The sequence below is a fragment of the Lethenteron reissneri genome, chromosome 40 (genome assembly GCF_015708825.2).
Source record: "Lethenteron reissneri isolate LAM-NWPU_2019-01 chromosome 40, ASM1570882v1, whole genome shotgun sequence".
NCBI lineage: Eukaryota > Metazoa > Chordata > Hyperoartia > Petromyzontiformes > Petromyzontidae > Lethenteron > Lethenteron reissneri.
This window is the reverse complement of record NC_083818.1, coordinates 7,287,213-7,307,155: the sequence shown is the minus strand read 5'-3', so window position 1 is coordinate 7,307,155 and position 19,943 is coordinate 7,287,213. Positions and strand designations below refer to the sequence as shown.

Here is a 19,943-nt window from a genome sequence, read left to right as displayed (position 1 = left end):
CAGTGAACTATTTGTCTTTGTCAACGTGACACATTTTTTACTGATTGGCCGTGTCGGGTGGTGGAGGGTTACGACACATTTATAAATAAACGCGATCTAAACCCAAAAATCGTTGATTATGGATGTGATTTGATTATTTGGCTACTGCCATGAATGTCCACATGATAGGCCACTTGGTTGAGCTACCATTTTGTGGCCAGGTCGCTTCCGAAAAAGAGCTATTTAGCTCAGTGGGCCGTTCCTGCTAGAATAAAAATAGTTAATTCTAGATTTGAAGCTTTCGTGACTGCAAGTATTCATATTCTTAGGTTTTTTCGGTAAAGTCACGTAGGTAAAAAATCAAAATTAATAAATTTTTATTTTACTTTTATTAATTTAGATTTTTTACCTACGTGACTTTACCGAAAAAACCTAAGAATAAAAATAGTTAAATAGGACACGCATAGGGCAACGTCGCATATTCAACCCTCTTAGGGTAAAGTCACGTAGAATAGAAATATTTAAATAATAAAAATAAAACATAATAAAATAATTCTCGCGACGTTTCGGCCACAACACAAGCAGCCGTCCTCAGGTGGAGAACAGGTCTGTCGGAAAGACTTCAGAACCAAGAAGATGAATCCCTGCAGTCACGAAAGCTTTAAATCGAAACCTCTTAGGGTAGTTGGTAGAGGCGGATATGTGAAATGGTCAGATTAGTGAACATTTGCAGAACGTGACAGTTGCACCGTGCACAAACACTGCCACTGTTTGTGCTCGGTTCAGAATCAGAATATGTATTTATACTGGAGGAATCCGATGAGCTATGAAGCTCTTTTTCACATATGTCCAGTAGGGGCAGGTCAGAACGTGAATTGGTCAGGGTGGGTATGCGACTCTCGTTTTGTACAGCAATGCCCTTTACGTAGCCAGAAGTGCCTCCCTGAATCTCTCAAGGCTCCTCCTTCGGAAAGGATCCTACTACATTGGAATGTTTGGCCAATTCCAATTAAAAATATTATAAAACTGTCATTACATCACCATCCCTTATATATAGACAGCCGTCCCATTCGAAAGGGGGGGGGGGGATTTAATTTTAAGGGTCGCGGTATATTAATGAGAATATTTTAATGACTGATGCCAGGGCAGAATTCTCGGTATAACCCAAGATTGTTTCGAAGTCCGGTAAAGAAGATAAGCTTAATCTATTGTCCAGTCACCATGTTCCACTCAACCTTCAAAGTAATGCGCTTATTACTCGGTTATAATAATTTTACTCATATATGAAGGTGGAGGGGATGGTGCAGTGGTTCGCTCACTGCGCTTTGAACGCAGCAACATCAGTTCCATTCCCGGCCACGACTAACATCCGTGACGGGTGATGTCTCAACTGGTCCTGGGTACGTTCCTTTACAGGGCATTGCCAGTAATTGCACAGGAGTAAGGTATTGTACTAAAGATCCAGTTCAAGTTTATTTTCTGTAACCACAGGTGAGAATTTAAGAGACCGGGATAGTCTCATTTGCAATAGTTACCTGGGTCACCATTATAACAATAGCAAAATGAAGCAAATAAAAATCAAACTATTTTTGTTTTAATAACATGTTATCTCAACATTTATCCAAACAATGCCTGGACACAGAGACCATGGTCTCGAAAGAAAAAACAACCTGGAACTGTAATATTTTAATTGATTGCAGTTTATTTCGCTTTAAATGTTGCAACATTGAATCACTTCCACGTTTGACCCATAGGGTAAGCTATCGACACCAATCTGCTTAAATATCTCCAAGCAATTAAAATTTCAACATGATAAAAAATTGGGGGAAAACAAAACACGGCTACAATGTATATCATCGGCGTTACCTTGGTAACAGAGGGCATGTGGACGAACACCAGGGAAAAACTTGGGGACACACTCGGGCACTGATGATGCGACCGGTCCGTCCCAACATCTTCCAACACAGTCGGATTGAGTGATGATCCAGCGCTTATTCGATTCACTCCGAGTCACCTCTGAATAATCTTCTATCGCGGCGACTACTACGGTACGATGGTTACTTTAACACGTAGGCTTTCGCGACCAATATTATTCATAATCAACGTTTTTGGGTTCAGATCGCGTTATTTATAAATGTGTCGTAACCCTCCACCACCCGACACGGCCAATCAGTAAAAAAGTGTCACGTTGACAAAAGACAAATAGTTCACTGCTTTAACTATTTGTCTTTTGTCAACGTGACACTTTTTTACTGATTGGCCGTGTCAGGTGGTGGAGGGTTACGACACATTTATAAATAACGCGGCGATCTAAACCCAAAAACGTCGATTATGAACGATGGTTACTGTTCCCGAGAACATCGAATCATCCACCCACGTTGAGGACTACCGGACTGTTTCATCTCATCCACCGTGCTGTTCAACCGCCACCACACTGCAGGTCACAACATTGATCTCTCCTGGTTATTTAGAATTCTCTCCCATCATCTCTTCTCCCCAGCTCGTATAACTTTTCTCGGTGCAAGAAACAAACTTAAACTTGACTATCGCAACTTCAACAATGCTGTTCGTTGCTGGCCACTTAAGTGTTTCGGGCCTTTGAGCCTGTGCTCAACAAGTGTTACGTATATACACAGATATAACAGCTGACCATCAGGATTTAGCCTTTCTCAACAATGACTACACAGCAGATGTTAATGCACCAGCCTTTTAAGTCCATATCCACAAACCGTGAGCTCACTCTGGTCCCGAGGGTTTGGTCATCATAAAGCTTCAGTTACAAGTAAAATATCAGAGTTGTGCATCATCATCATTCAAGTCCATGCAATATTAAAGTACAGCCACTCACCAAATCACTCGGAATGCGCCCGATCCGGTGAGATATCAAAAGCTACACAGGTTTCAGCCTGGATAATGCTTGGATAGTTGATTGTCATGCACAACAGGTGCTGTGGGCTGGTGGTGGGCAGCAGTAGAGGGTAGTACAGCAAAATCCGGTATTGTACTGTGCTATGCTCCCACAACTATGCTCCCCACGTCCATCGACCCGCACTGGCCAGCGTGGTAAAGTGTGATCGAATACCCCCCATGGCACAAGGCGTAGGGAGACACTCATCCAGCAGTGGACTAAGAGGAATGCACTTGTACAGTCGAATACAGCATTATCCAAAGAACTACACTCACCGCTTTTGCTACGCGCAATTACAAATGTATCACGTAATCCTTTGCGACCTTAGCAGGTCGACTTAGCGGGACAGTACAATGTTGCATATCCACCTCGCTTGGGACTGAAGAATAGACAGATATGTGAAAAAGCTCGCATATCTGTGCATCTATGGATAATGGGAGTTGCACCATGCTAAATACTGCACTAGACGTGGGTGATTTAATCGGTCAAGAGTTTATGCGATGGTCGGATATTTGAACATGTAATGTACTTCAATGAGGCTCTCTGGTAGTCTTCACAGAAGCCAACGCTACACCTGCACGGTGTTAGAGATGTCGCATCCGGTTAACTTACATGACCTCGCGTAACGTGACGCCCGACTTTGGCAGAAACAACGATGTCTGCCGGACGTAGGGGGAATGTACTCAACTTATTTTAATTTACCAACCACATGGTGGTATTCTCTTGTTGCAGTCATTTTTTTGCCACCATCAGCTCAGGCTTCCACATTTTTCAATCAATAAATTAACTTGACATCCTGGTAATCTTCTTTTAAAGTAATTATGTCTAAACATTCACTCCGTCGTACCACCACCCCTCTGGCGTGAGGCCATGGACTTTATCAACCCTTGTATTCCAAGCACAGTAGAAGCTGGATGAATATAAGCACACCTTACTATAAGCACAGTTCTGATATAAGAAACAGGGCACCGGGGTGGCGAGATGTTAACTACCTCGCCTGGTATACAGGATGTCTTGGGTTTGAGCCCGACCCTGACGCCTGCTGTATATTTGGAGTTTGAAACGTGCGTTTCGAGTATTTGGATGCGATAAATTCCCCCATAATAAGCTACTTCGTTTAGCTATCATTTGTGGTCAGGTCGCTTCTGAAAAATAGCTATATAGCTCAGTGGGCCTTCCCTGGTCAAATACATTACACTGGTGGGAGCGCAAGTCAAAGGGCAACTTCTGATACTGGCTCACGCCTTCTGATACAAGCACAGCTGGCCTTGCTCCCATGGGGTGTGCTTATATCCATCATTTACTACACGTATAAACATTGTACTTATCAGTAAAATAACCTTTTTCTTATGTTATCTGGGCCAAGAAAATAAACACTAACCGAGGAAATACACAGCTTGGACAAACACAAGTTACAAGTGGATCCCAATGTTCATTAACACAATGCTTTTTCCCCCCACGCCACCAACACCCATGCCCTGAAGACCTGCGGGCGATAATTAAATGCTTTGTGTTTATTTATTTTTGGAAAATCGTCATTGAACACGCGTGAACACGCGTGCGAGAATACCTGAATAAAAAGGCCATCGACGATCGAACCGTTTTTCCACCCCTCGTAACGAGCGCTCGCTGCAATGCGGCACAACACTCCGAGTTTTTCGCGGGGTCGCGCTTGCACGGCTCTCTCCGACAGTGCGTTTGGGTCTTGCTGCGTGCCGCACGGTTACGTAGTCCGACGTTTCGCTCCGTGTGCTGGGGAGCTTCTCAAAGAACTCACTGATAGTTCCTGAATTCAATTCAAAGCGGTTGCTGAATTCAGTTCCCGACGTACCGACGCTTTTCTCCGTGCGCTGGGAAGGTTCGGGAACTGCGTTCAGTTCGGTTCCTAAATTCAGTTCCAACGTACCGAAGTTTTGCTTTATATGGCTGGTACCTTCTGCAGCACCATGGTGGTGAGATGTTAACTACCTCACCTGATATGCAGGAGTTCGTGGGTTCGATCCCGACCCTGACAACTATATATCCGGAGTTTACGTGTTCTCTCCGTGCTCATGTGAATTTTTTCCGGGAATTCTGGTTTTTCCCTTCACATTCAGAATAAACATGAGAGGCCACTTCATTAAGCTATAATTTGTGGCCAGGTCGTTTAGGAAAAAGAGCTATATAGCTCAGTGGGCCTACCCTGGTCAAAATAATAAAAAAAATTAGCTTAAATAGTAGTTTTAAACTGATCTCAAATCAATTAAGGAAATTAATTCAGTTCCTGAAGAAGCTCCGGGCTATCACACCAGAGCAGAAAATCGGGACGCCGCGCCCCCGACAACGCGCAGCGCAACCGGAAAACGCATCGTCAACATGCGGCTCGAGAAAGTGCGCAGTCGCTTCGGCATGCCGTCACGGAAACCTCGTGCGCTTCTTCCTGCCGGGCCCGGTTCTGCGCGTCTTCAGGATGGTGTAGTTTCGGTAGACGACGTGCTGAGACGACAGGAACGGAACGTAGAAGGCGCGCAACAGCTTGGACGAGCTGCGCATGTTAAGCCACCGAGAGACACAGAGAGGGATAGAGAGAGAACGGAAGTGAGTCTCGCACTAGCACCAAAATCAGAATCTTTATTTATAATGGAGGAATCCGATGAGCTATGAAGCCCTTTTTCACAGATGTCCAATCGGGACGGGTAATAAAGTTACAACAAACAAGACTAAAAACACGATAGGAGTGCAAATTAAATGAAAGGTAAGCAAATCACTAAAAACATTTAAAGAAACATTTTTTTATTTTACCAGGCAAGGCTCACTGAGCTGTCAGCTTCTTTTCAGAAGTGACCTGGCCACAAATAATAGCTCAACGTAGTGGCTTATCATGTGGAAATTTAGAGTGGCCAAATAATCTAAACCTATGTTTCTATTTTTGGAAAATGCAGTGGCAATATTAGTACAGTAAAGAGAATAAAATAATAATACATATAATTGGTTTTTTACCCTTCTATCTGGCAACAAAACTGATACCTTTTTTACAAGGAGTCATGTTTACATAGACCACAATACCTGCAGTCATAATGCAAACAAAAAACATAACTGATAATGTGCACTGTCCTTGAAGTTGATTGGTCCACACCCGAGACAGCTTTCCTTAGAGCCTAGTCTCACATGGGTTTTTTGTTTGCATTATGACTGCAGGTATTGTGGTCTATGTAAAATTGACTCCTTGTAAAAAAGGTGTCAGTTTTGTTGCCAGATAGAAGGGTAAAAAACCAATTATCATATTTTTTACTGGCAAATGAGGTTCCAATGGTAATAATACATAGTTTACAACCCTTTTTTTAACACACTGCTGGATGAAGTACTCCCCATTGAGTTACCTTGGGGTAGATAAAAAAACTAATTATGAGCCAGAGATCGGAATCCATGTCCTTCACATGTTAAACGAAGCCGGCTCGTGTCCTACCATCTCGGCTACTGCTCCTCCATTCAATGCGCTAAATTTCCCCTACTTAAAAACCCGTTGCATTTCTTTAGAGTGAAATAGTAGATTCCTCCAGTGGCTCCACATATTCTTGCTTTTTACGAATTAGGTGGATTATGTATCGTTTTCCAAAGTGCTCAAGCATTTCATCGTCTGCATTCTCCCATCGCTGCAACGGATGACAGTTTCGGCTATCACATGGGACTGACATCCAGTTCCAGATCTTGAAAACGTAGTCGTTATTGATGGGAGGGTTTCAAGCACTAGCCTTAGTGGGTGCTCTCTTCTCCTGTAGAGACCTCACACACTCCATGCCTCAACAGTGGACAACACATCCTTCATGCACTTATCTTTCCATCTGGGTCTGTTCAGTCTATTGTGCATGCTTTCTGCTTAGCCTTAAACCAACGTGTATCTATCAGGGCAAATATTTTTTCCCTTTGGTTTGTGTCTCCAAATTTTCACTAGCTCCCTTTCATCGATTCATCCAGTTTTCTCCAGTGTGATTCTCTAATAATCAATGCAACTTTATACTCAAGTTTTTGTTCGTAGAGTTATAGCGGCCCCCCCCCCTTCCCGCTACAGATGGACGGACGCCGTACGCACCTGGCCGCATCGAGGAAGGACCTGTATGCGACGACACTCCACTCGTCCGTCCTGGCGACGTAGCGGGGCTCGCGCTCCGTCTCCACATCCCTGTCCAGGTCCACCAGGTAGTGGCACTGCTTCACGTCGACCTGCGTGCACGCCGCCAGGGCCATTGGACCACAAGCGTGCTGAGGCAGTCGGCGTTGCGACCGGCGTCTCCAGTGGCGCACCGTGGTTGGCACGGGAACTCGTGCAAGGAACAAAATAGGGTGGTTGGAGGGGGGCCCAGCCCCCTGACCCAACTTTTCCCGTCTCTTCGTAGCCCGGGACCCTTTGGCCCACAAGCCTCGGCACAGGTGCACCGCCTGCACACCCGTTAGCTACGCCGCGCCGGTCATGATTGTTTCAGAACTCTGATTAAAATAAAAAACAATGACAGTCGTAAACCGGATTGTACAATCCACTGCTGGATGAAGGCCTCCGAGTGTGGGGGTTCTCATTTGACCACACGTAACCCTGCTGGCAAGAAGGTTTAAAGCCGGCAACATAGAAGTGGGAGCATGAAAGTACAATTCTAGATTTGAAGCTTTCGTGACTGCAAGGATTCATACTCTTAGGTTTTTTCGGTAAAGTCACGTAGGTAGAAAATTAAATAAAAAAATTACTAAAAGTAATAATAGAAATACAATAATAAAGCACGACGTTTCTGAGGCAACACAAGTCTCCGTCATCAGGTGGGACCGTCACAGCTAGATTTGCTGTATCGAGTGATACAGCTAAATTTGCTGCATCGAGTGATACAGCTAGATTTGCTGTATCACTCGATACAGCAAATCTAGCTGTGACGGTCCCACCTGATGACGGAGACTTGTGTTGCCTCAGAAACGTCGTGATTTATTATTTTATATCACTTGATACAGCAAATCTAGCTGTGACGGTCCCACCTGATGACGGAGACTTGTGTTGCCTCCGAAACGTCGTGATTTATTATTTTATTTTATTTCTATTATTACTTTTAGTATTTTTTTAATTATATTTTTTACCTACGTGACTTTACCGAAAAAACCTAAGAGCATTGAAGTACAGTCCAATAAACTTTGCTTCACTGACCTCTGCTGTCCACAGAATAGCCCACTAGCTGCAGCCTACAACACCAATGTTATTGTACTGTACGTATATCCTCGGGGAAGATCCATTGAGCGAGCAAGCACTTGTTCAAGGGCAACTCCCAGGGGGGAGGGGGTCACCCATCCAGTGTTATCCCCTCACATGCATGACCGCCTACAACACCTGGCACGCACTTTCGATTAGCACGGTTGGCTACGTACGCTGCGAAAGAAGTTCAACATACATACAAACAAACACGCCCATCTAAGCACTGACCAAGCTCATCCCCCACTTAGCTGCCTAGCTGCCGGCGGGGATTGGGGTCACATTCCACATTCAGTGAGATTAGGTCACAGGGTTGCCGTGATCATGCGCCGACGACCACGAGCAGAAATTGCACTTTGTATGTATGCTGAACTTCTTTTGCAGCGTACGGAACTAAACGTGCTATATGTACGTTGAACTTCTTTCGCACCGCATGTAGCCAACCGTGTTAATCGGAGGTGCAGTAAACAAGGGCTGCGCACACGCGCTGCCGCGGTACGCACGTATCGCGACTCCTCCTCGCGGTTCTGGTCATTCATGTGGGAGGGGACGATCCGCGTCGCGTCGTCTCCTGGCGGGTACGGCTTGGGCAGCTGCCCCCGGAACTCCGACGCGATGAACTGCAGCTTCCAGTTTCTGCTCAGGAACACAGAGGGCAATTGGCAGCGGTGGTACGAACGGCGTTGAGCGACCACGGCACGCAACGTTGGCGACTGTAGAAGAACGCTTTTAGCCTTAAAGACAGCGACGGCAATGATAATGCTGCTCAACAAATTCCTCCTTGTGACTGGATGATCCGTTCCTATTTTGTCAGTGCGATTTAAGTCAAGAGTAAATTACATATATTTTTTTACGTGGGGGAACTGTAGCACCTCTTGTGTCTGCAGAGATTAAGTTGACTAATTACTCACAGCATATACAAAACATAAAATAACTGATTCTTACATACACCATGCAATTGATGACTCGAAGAATCATTATACCCCAAAGCATTAGGCAGGTGTTGGAGGTGATCCACTGATTTAGTGCAGAGTGATTCCGCGGTTTCTACACTGATCACGAAGCAAACAGCCACAGAAAGTGAAAACTCACAAAATGACACAACACAAGTTTAAAAACGGCACCGTACACTCTTACATGCGGCCTTGCCACAATCCCGTCTCGGGCTGGCTCAGACTTTCTCCAAACGAACCTCACCAAAACTAAAGACCTCCTCATTTACCAAAACCAAAACCTTCTGCCTGCCTCTCATTCCCGTTGCATAACATTTCTCCAGACACGCCTCCGCCCCCTCCCCCTTACGTTTCAGGGAGCAGGAAGTGCGTGGGGAATCTGTGCCACTCCTTGCCGATGCACACGTTCACCGTTTTCCCCTCAGCCAGCGTGTGGATGCTGGGGTCGGCCGCCACACGGTGGAACTCGGTAAACAGGTCCAAAGGGGCGTGGTACCCTACGCGACCAGGCGGGGAAAACCAAACAGATAAAACAACCATCAAGGACGTTCTCTAATTCCACCGGTGTTTCGTTGCCCCCGAGGCTGTGACAAAGTTATTCTTGTAGTGTAGTAGGAGTGTGGAATCTCTTCATTAATGAGGGCAGAAGAGGACTTTCAAATAGCTTTGGTAAGCCACACATTAACATGCACTCCAGTCACTTCTGTCAGTCTTCCCATCATGCCTTGCGTCTCACGTGACATCTAAAACATGATGGCCAGATTGATCCTCTGTTCACAATTGTCCCTTTTGCAGTCTCAAAATCATCCTTCGTGTGTATTATTATTACTACTTGTTTCCAGCCTGCAAGCAATTATCTGTCCAAAGAGTTTCTTTTGATTTTCACAAAGTGTAAGAAGTGCTTAATCGTCAATGCTCTCCACGCAGTAAAACAGACGGGGCCACGAGTCCCTGAGTGTGCATGTGAGAGTTAACTTGCCTTTGAACTGAGCGAGCGTCCGCGAGGCTGAGAGCACAGAGAAGAGCGCGAGTGCGGACAGCGCCAGCCACTGCGACGAGTGAGTGTAGTGCTCCAGACGGTAGCGCCAAAACGTAAAATGGTAGCACTTCTGCACCCACATACAGAGACAAAGATCCTCCGTGTAGCCTTTAAAAGTGTATCTGGAACACTCTTTCTTTCGATATTAGAACTGCTTTTTGTATTTAGTTTGTTGTCCTTCCCCCACACCTCCGATTAGTGCGGCTGGCTACGTACGGTGCAAAAGAAGACTGTTGGGGCCAATGTTGGGAGCGAGCACCTATTTAGGCCAGGCATGGCACAGGAAGAGCAACCAGCGGCAATGCCTGACTGTCATTGTCTCCCCAGTAATGATGCTAACACACTGCACTGGATATCGATTTAAGGACGAGTTAACCTACGGCATGCAGAGGACAGGTCACCCATTGATATTAGCTGTGGCAGGAAATCGAACCTAGGTCTCGCCAAATTCTGCATGGGGAGGGTTAGGGCGGTGTACAAATGTATAGAACTTTTGTCAGTCCACTGCTGGATGAAGGCCTCCCCACCCCATTGGTGGCTGTTTGGCCACAGTGGGCAATGCGGTTGGGTGAAGGGAAGGGCCCAAGACCAGTTCAGATATCATCGCCATTGACATTAGCCGTGGTCGGCAATCGAAACTCAAATCACCGGGTTCAAAACGCGGTGCCACTCACCGCTGCGCCACCGCTCCCCCCACGCCACAACGAATAGGAATAGAAACACGTCGACTTTCAAGCGTCCAATCGTACGGCGTGAAGCGCGAATCGAGAGCACGCGGTACCTGCAACGCTGAGAGCGCAACGGCGCCGTGCAGGCACACGAGCGGGAACACAGGGAACATGAAGCGCTCCTCCTTGTGCGGCTGAGCGATGAACACGAGCAGCCACAGGTAGAACGGAGACAGCGACAGCCAATAGGGCCGCCCCAGGTGCTGGACTGAGACAATCGCACACGGCACCCCAGCTCACAATCACGACATCCCAACTCACCGTCACACACGGCACGCCTCAACACACAACTAAACTAAACCATTTAAAACTAAACTATTGTTTATTTTATCAGGTAAGGCCCACTGAGCTATATAACTCTTTTTCAGGAGAGACATGGTCACAAATTCGCTTATCATGCGGAAATTTATTGCAGCCAAATACAACACCCCAACTCACAATCACACATGGCGCGCCTTAACACACAATCACACGCGACACCCCAACACACAACCACACGTGACGCCACAGCAAGCAATCAAACATGATGACATGCCAACACGTGACACCCCAACACACAATCACACTCGACGCCCCAACACACAAGTACACACACTGTGACCACAATGAGCCTTACTGTTGTACTTGGAGAGAAGAGACTCGGTGAGCATTGCCAGCGGCAGGGCGAGCAGGGCGAGCGGGAACGCGATGTTGAAGTTGAGGAAGCCATTCACAAAATAGAAGGTCCACGGCTCCGTCCCTGAAGGCACAAGACACCCCCGTTGACACGAGGCCGTTTCAACACGGCAAGAGGTTTTCAATCATTTTGTACCCTGGAGGTGGCCCGGTGCAGTTGCAGAGTGGCGTTGGCATGGACCTTGGTGCAAGGAACAAACTGGGCCCCCCCCCCCCGTACCCCGTCTAGTTTGCCTCCTCTTTATATGCCGGCACCTGAGCCCCATCTACCCTACGGCCGCGTGGGCCGCGGTGCAATTGCACCGCCTGTGCCATCGATAGCTCGGCTGCCGGTGGGCAGGCTCACCGTAGAGATCTGGCCCGTGCGGTGTGAAGACGTTGTAGAGGATGATGTTGAGCGGCGCGCACACCAGCTTGCCGTAGTAGTAGCTGTCCACCAGCACCACGGGCAACTGTGGGCACCAGCCAAACGGAGCGGGTGTGAGATTAGTGCAATCGAGATGAACATATCAATCAGATTTATTAATTTACATTACCCACGTTTTATGCACTCTCTTGTCGGTGGCTGTTAAGTGCATGTAGGGTGGGTGGAAGGTGCTGCCCCCTACTGTGTGGACTAGGGATCTCTTAAAGGGATTTCAAAGGTAGCTCTGCGAAACCCGCTTCTGCGGGCCGTTCTCGTAACAAGGCGGACCGGCGCTGCTCTGTGGGAGATCTGATTGGATACTTCGTGTCATGATATGATGGCGTCGTGAGACAAAGTATCCAATCGGAATAAAATTGTGGAATATTTTTTATACAAATATATGCCATTAATATCACTGGTGAGATGAGGCCATAATCAGTTTCAAAGACAATGCATATATTATCAGAGCATGTTTATTTACATGTTTTGCCATAAGTATGTGTGGCAAATGCAGACTTGATGCCTTGCAATAGGTATCTATTTTGTGTTTGAACATCTTAACATCTGTTTTATTGCTAGAAAGGGTAAAAGCCTATTGTTATATTTCATCGCTGTTGTATTTAATTCGCCTGTTATTTCACGCATAAGTTAAATGAATTAGCAACTCGGTAACCTATCACTGTCACGATTAAACCCGTCAGCACAGCCGAGCGGTAGTGCTGCGCCTGTGCTGGCCATTCGTGCGCACGTGCAAGGCCTGCTCTTACCAAAAACACGAGCAGCGCAACCAAGCACCACCAAAGGAATTCCTTCACGTGCGCTTTCCTCAGCAGCAGGTCGACCGCAATGGGGATCCTGTGAAGGAGACAGTGCAGGAAGCCGTCACGTTAATGTCGACCAGCAACACTCCACGATCATCTCTGGCTAGGATGGTTCAAGGGTCAACCAACATCGCCCATAGCCTCACGGGTCACCGGATCAGTTACTATAACATGCATGTCAAGAGGAAGAAGACAGGTCGAGGAAGTTCATCATGTTAAGTGAAATACGCAAAATAGAACACCGCACACATTTTTTACACGCAACTCAGATACTTCTGTCACTGAGCACACTAAAACTAAAAACACCGTGTTATTTGGTCAAACATATTCCCCTCTAGTACCTGATTAGTGCGGCGGCTAAGATACTTTCAGTGACAGACAATTATAATTTGGGAGTCGCTTCTAAGTGGTAGGCCTTGTGTGTGCCACGGGCCGTGTGAAATGAAGTTGCATGCTGCATGCGGCCCATGAGCCGTAGGCTCCCCCGCCACCACATTAAACCCAGCCGGCTTGGCTCTGACCAGAGAAGGCCGCCAACGCAGGAAGGCGAGAGTCAAGGGAGCGGTTGAGGGGCGGTGGGGGAGGGGGGGTCAGGAGGGGGGGGAACGAGGGTGGCACTCGCCCGAGCAGCGCGCTGAAGGGCCAGCCCACGATGGCGCCGGCAGCGATGGAGAGCACGGCGACCCCGTCGTGGCCCAGGTACCAGCCCGAGAGGGCGAGCAGCGTCGTGTACATGCAGAAGCTGCTGGGCAGGTATGCTACAGAGGAGAAAAACGTACACACAGATGTTCGTGTACGAACCGAGTACGACGCCGCATATCAGAAGTGCTGGGAGTTTTAGGTATAGTACGCAGATATATGTGAACGTCTTGAGACGATTACACCACGCGCAAATAGGGTACTGCACGAAGTTGCACACGAGATTAAGAATATATTTCTGCATGTGAAAGCTGTGAATTTGTGAACATCTGTAGAAATTGACAGTTACACCATCATACACAAATACTGCACTGGATGTGGGCGGTTAACTGGGCAAATATGTGAAAGTTGGATACACAAGGTTGTACTGAACATAAATATGTCCACCGCAGAGATGGTGACATCAGCTCCTGTGCAGGTACTAAGGAGATTGTTGGGTTCTCCACAGCCCAGGTTTAATGTACCTTCATCCAGCAGTGGATCAATCATTGCTGATGATGATGATATATGTAAAAATAAAATACCTGGACAGCACTTGGATAAAGTTTCAAGTTTATTTTGTTAAACCATGTGAAAAGCAAGATACCAAGATCTCATCTCATTTGAAAGAGCGACCAGGGGCATTAGTCTGGCAGTTCGGGGTCAATGATTGCTAAACATATATTTCCAAATGAGTAATTAGGGAATAATTGTCACATCGGTATTTTTTTAATTCCAAAATTGTTGTCATCAACCCTCCACTAACCAACATGATTGTCACACTTGCAAGGATATTATTTATACATGCCAATATATTGATGATATTCTGACCAATAAACCTCCTCACTGACAATAAAACTCACTGAAAATCTTGTTCGGCGGCAAAGGGTTAAAGTCAAGAATTTTGGCATAAAACTACTACATACCCTATAACAAATATCAGTCATTGTATTGGCTACGAAAACCTTTGTTTTAAGATGGCTTGTGCACTGACTGTCGTTAACTCCTTACCGGCAGCCGAGAGGAACATGCCAGGACTCAACACCAGGAAGGCCAGCATTAGCCGGGCCACGTGGAGGCCAAACCTCTTGCAAACAGCTCTAGAGGAGACGGACACATTGGATGTAAGAGCCTCAATGCCGCTTGGCTACATTACCGCTCCTCATGCAGGACAACAATTGGTACAACCCGAAGACACTCCAGTCCATTCGTCAACATTGCTTGGGGGTTCAGAGACGCGTGGAGGGCAGCAGACGCAAGTACGACAAAACCCATTGTTGCATCATACTTTTACGCTTCCAGGTCTATGATCTTGACCAACCCGCACAAGCCGACGGCATGAATCTCGAATGATAACCTCATGACACTCACGGCGTTGAGAGACCCTCATCTAGCAGTGGATTGACCAAAGGGCTGTACATGTAGCGCGTTAACGTAACTCACTTGTAGAAGTACAACTCGCAGAGGCAGCAGGTGAAGGCCAAAACACAGCGCATGAAGTAAAACACCATCACCTGCAGCACATGGACAACATAAGCAAAGTCCAAGACGAATACAATAAAAAGTTTACTCAAATTACAGATTTAACATCGAGGTTTTCACGACCAATATGATTACAAATATATATTTTCGGATTCAGATCTCCTGAGTAACATGCCAGTGTGTCGTACACCCTTCTGCACCTGACACAGCCATACTGTATAATAAAAGTTGCCACGTGAATAACCGTGCCAATTGATTGAAGAGTGATCCAAAACATTTTACAACGCATTTTTTTTTATTATTTCCATTCTATGTGACTTTACCGAAAGAACCAACAAGATGAATCCCTGCAGTCATGAAAGCTTTACATCTTAATTTTACAACGCAGTAATAAACAAATACAAATCATTTACATCGCGTACTAATCCAGAGTAAAAGCAGAAACCACTTCGTGATTACACTCATGATCAATCGCCGCCCACATCTATAGCACGTCTGAAACGTACAACCGAAATCGCACCCGTATTCGCGACAGGATAGGCTCGACGTGGAAACGGATCGCTCGGCGTCAACTTGCCTTGTTGGCCTGCAGGACCCGGCTGTGGAACCAGCCGGGGATGGCCAGCAGCCAGAGGTAGGCATACGAGCGGATGGCGTACTCGGGGGAGTACTCCCACGTCTGGAACCCTGTGCCGTACAGCAGGTAGTGCGTCTGAAATGCACGGGGCCCAACAGACACTCGTTGGGTTTCGTCTCCCTAGACCAGGGGTCGGCAACCTTTCAAAGAAGAAGAGCCATTTTTTTTGTCTTTGACCAAAATAGTTCGAGAACCGCATCACACGTAGAGCAACTTCTACACGTCCACAAATACAGCAGCAGGTATACAGCAGATGACAAACAAATTCTGACTTAACTAAACAAAATAGGCAATGAAATAAACTATGTCTATTTCGTTTTTCCCCTCTTATTCTTTAAACAATACAGTTTGTACATTTTGTTGTCAATAAGACATTCCATAGCGACCCATTCCCTGCCATATTTAATACATTATCTTAACGTTCAATTATGTTTAAGATTTACTTTTTTTTTAAACGACTGTCCGCAAGGGTGAAGCTAAAAAGCTGCATGCAGCTCCAGAGCCAGAGGTTGCCAGGACCCCTGCCCTCGACCGCTACTCCAATGATGCTAGGCGAGTGGTTATTGAGAGTCAGCATTAAAAAAACATAATTAAAGTCCTACTATAGTCGATAACAACCTGTTGAATTTTAGTCCGTGGGATTCATTTCGTCATTGCTCTAGTCTAGCTTCCTTAACCAGTCAAACATTTAGATAATTCTTAGCCATTCAACATTGTGAACACTTGATAGTTTTCAGGGGAATCAGCCATTTTGCTATATTATGTGTGGGACAATGTTCAATTGGGGAACATTTACTGCACATTGTTTTGTTAGGGATGTTTTTTGCGACTTTAAAAAAACAAGATGTTAGACGTGGGAAAATGCACAAAGCGGGAATATTATACCGACAGTTCACTGTATCACGCAAAGAAAGTGTTTATTACAAATACCCAGCCTCTTATAGTCACCGACCATAAAAATTGTGAAAATGTGTCCAGATGTAATTGCAGGTATAGATGGACTGGTGGAGCAATTGTTAGCGCACCGTGCTATAAACCCGGCGACGTGAGTTTAATTCCCGATCGCAGTCAACGTCAGTGGGCGAGCGATATCCGAACCGGTCCTGGACCTCCCCCACCTTACCTCCACTAACCTACACGGAGTGCGGTGAAGTATGATCAAACAACCCTCATGAATGACATCGCACGGGAGAAGGCATTCATCCGGCAATGGATCGGACAACGGACGGATTTCGTTTACATTTAGTTTTATCTGAATCTAACCACAACACCCACGCACCCAGTCTGACCACTCCAGAGTAGAACACAAAATGTGGGGGGGACGACGACGACCCGTAAACTTACAGGCTCCCAGTAGTTGAAGGTCTCATCGCAGTCAGAGATGTTGCTGAGCAGCGCTGAGCAAAAGCGAGCAGACAAGAGCAACTTGAAGGCAGTGGCCCCCTCTGGAGCCCATATCTGTCCTCCTACTGCGCTGGGTGCACTGTGCAGAGATTCAAAGCAAACGACAGATTATTGCTCTCCTAAGTGGTGTTTGGGTCATAGCAAGGGTTTGTTCTGCACAGTGTCCGACGTTTCGCTCCACAGGCTGTGAGCTTCTTCGGGAATTTGATTAACAGCTCATTCTGTATGAATATATGTTGAACTTCTTTCGCACCGTATATAGCCAACCGTGCTAATACCACATCTGATTAGCTCAGTTGGCTACGTACGATGTGAAAGAAGTTCAACATACATACGACATTCTAGATTTGAAGCTTTCGTGACTGCAAGGATTCATACTCTTAGTTATTTCGGTAAAGTCACGTAGGTAAAACATTTAATTAAAATTAATAAAAATAAAACAATAAAAAACAAAAAATCACGACGTTTCGGAGGCAACACAAGTCTCTGTCATCAGGTGGGACCGTCACAGCCAGATTTGCTGCATCAAGTGAAGCAAGGATTCAAGATGTAAGCCCTTAAATGCATTTTTATTGTTTAATTTTTATTAATTTTTATTTCATTTTTTACCTACGTGACTTTACCGAAAGAACTAAGAGTATACATACGACAGATCATTCTCTCCCTCGATTATACAGAGCAGGCAACATCAGCAGCATAGGTAGCAGCAGCAGGTAGCGCTGTTTAATCGAGGGTGAGACTGGGTCGCTCAATTCCACCCACACTGACCAGCGTGGTGAAGTATGGTCAGAAAATCGCATGACCGACACTACATGCCTTTCTTCAGCAGTCCATTGAGAAAGGGAAATGCAAATTAGACTCCATACCACCTCCGATTAGCACGGTTAGCGACGTATGGTGTGAAAGAAGTTCAACATACTTAACGGCAGGCTAGTCGGTCGGCAGGTGACGTTTGGTGGGGTAGAATGGAAATAATAAAATAAAACATAATAAAATAATTCTCACGACGTTTCGGCCACAACGCAAGCAGCCGTCCTCAGGTGAAGACCAGGTCTGTCGGGGAGACATTCAGACGCTGTCTCCCCGACAGACCTGGTCTTCACCTGAGGACGGCTGCTTGCGTTGTGGCCGAAACGTCGTGAGAATTACTTTATTATGTTTTATTTTATTATTTTATTATTTCCATTCTACGTGACTTTACCGAAAGAACCGAGAAGATGAATCCCTGCAGTCACGAAAGCTTTAAATCGAAATTTACTCACCTCCTCTTCCGAGACATCTGGCCACCGTGGAAGAGCAGGAAAAATCACCCCATCGGAGAGCTTGAAGAGACCATCTCGGCCAATATACCCTCTAGAACACGAGAGGATCTCATTCGAGCTCCCTCGATAGTGGAGACCCGCCAACAGCGGTGTGAGCAAGCAATATGCAGGGCTGCACCTTTACCTTCACACATCACTTAATAAAATGGAACACGCATTGCGGTGCAGTGCAGCCCTGGTTGTTGGTGGTCTCCGACTTCCCCCCATTGATAATTAATGCACAGAAAAAACTGAAATTCTCTGGATCGCTGCGGTTGTTCTGGACGCATCTGGCCGCCAATGTGGGTTTGTCTCGCAGAGCTCAAGTCAATGGGTGCAAATGTGTCAAGGACATGATGGCGTGGGCAATTGTTATTTAGAGGCGAGACAATCCACGTGGAGCACATGAGTTGCAGCCCAGTGATGTGTCGCAACAACAGAAACCAGAGACGGGCATTGGCCTCCAACAGCCACTCTCACACCACATCACTCACTCTCACACCACATCTCACATTCTCACACCACATCACTCACTCTCACATGGACCATGTCACTCACAACCACACCACATCACGCTCACACCACATCACTCACTCACACCACATCACTCACTCACACCACATCACTCGCTCTCACATGGACCATGTCACTCACGCTCACACCACATCACTCTCACACCACATCACTCACACCACATCACTCGCTCTCACATGGACCATGTCACTCACAACCACATCACGCTCACACCACATCACTCTCACACCACATCACTCACTCTCACACCACATCACTCGCTCTCACATGGCCCATGTCACTCACTCTCACACCACATCACTCACTCTCACACCACATCACTCACTCACATGGACCATGTCACTCACAACCACACCACATCACGCTCACACCACATCACTCACTCACACACCATGGTCCCACTCTACATCACTTTCACACCATGTCACTGACTCCACGCCTCACACTCCAACATCACTCACACTCCTTCACCCCATCACTCACTCGCACACCACATCACTCACACCACGTCTCACACTCCAACATCACTCACACCACGTGTCGGATGACAATGCGCACACACTCACTGATGCACACTCTCTCACGTCCACACACACTTCCTCTCTCACACGCACAATCACTATTTGACACGCTCACACACCGCCAAGCAATCTAACACACACACACACTGCCATCCCCACCACTCCACGCGCACCGCTTCTGAGCCCACACTCACTCCGCGGGCCGCCCGCTCTCTTGGGTCTGCGCTGGGCCCGTGCCGCTCCGGACGGCAGTCGGGCCCTGCCCCTGCTGCCCTTGCTGCCCCTGCTGGCCCTGCTGCCCGTCGCCCTCGCCGTCCCCTCTGCCCGCGCCGCCGCGCCGCCTCTGCCGGGAGGACGCCATCCATGTGCTGGCTTCCTCCTCGTCTCGCGAGCGAACGACCGAGAGAGAGAGGACCCCCCCCCAGGCCCCGCCCCCCAAGCCCAGCGCCCCGCCCACAGGGCCCCACGCCCCGCCCACAGGGTCTCACGCCCCGCCCACAGGGTCTCACGCCCCGCCCACAGGGCCCCACGCCCCGCCCACAGGGCCCCACGCCCCGCCCACAGGGTCTCACGCCCCGCCCACAGGGCCCCACGCCCCGCCCACAGGGCCCCACGCCCCGCCCACAGGACCCCACGCCCCGCCCACAGGGCCCCACGCCCCGCCCACATGGCCC

At 47.3% G+C, this 19,943-nt stretch overlaps 1 protein-coding gene across 1 annotated transcript; it reads right to left on the bottom strand.

The window, feature by feature from the left end:
- Window positions 1-2,262: 2,262 nt before the first annotated feature.
- On the bottom strand, window positions 2,263-19,655 carry ALG9 (ALG9 alpha-1,2-mannosyltransferase). The gene is made up of 15 exons (XM_061567922.1): window positions 19,464-19,655; window positions 16,854-16,992; window positions 15,450-15,584; window positions 14,834-14,904; window positions 14,402-14,490; window positions 13,335-13,470; window positions 12,659-12,746; window positions 11,832-11,937; window positions 11,427-11,549; window positions 10,864-11,018; window positions 10,023-10,152; window positions 9,393-9,540; window positions 8,594-8,726; window positions 6,957-7,087; window positions 2,263-5,411 (listed from the first exon to the last, which is right to left on the bottom strand). The coding sequence occupies exons 1-15, from the start codon at window positions 19,628-19,630 to the stop codon at window positions 5,282-5,284; spliced, it is 1,881 nt and encodes a 626-aa protein (XP_061423906.1). The 5' UTR covers window positions 19,631-19,655; the 3' UTR covers window positions 2,263-5,281.
- Window positions 19,656-19,943: the final 288 nt, after the last annotated feature.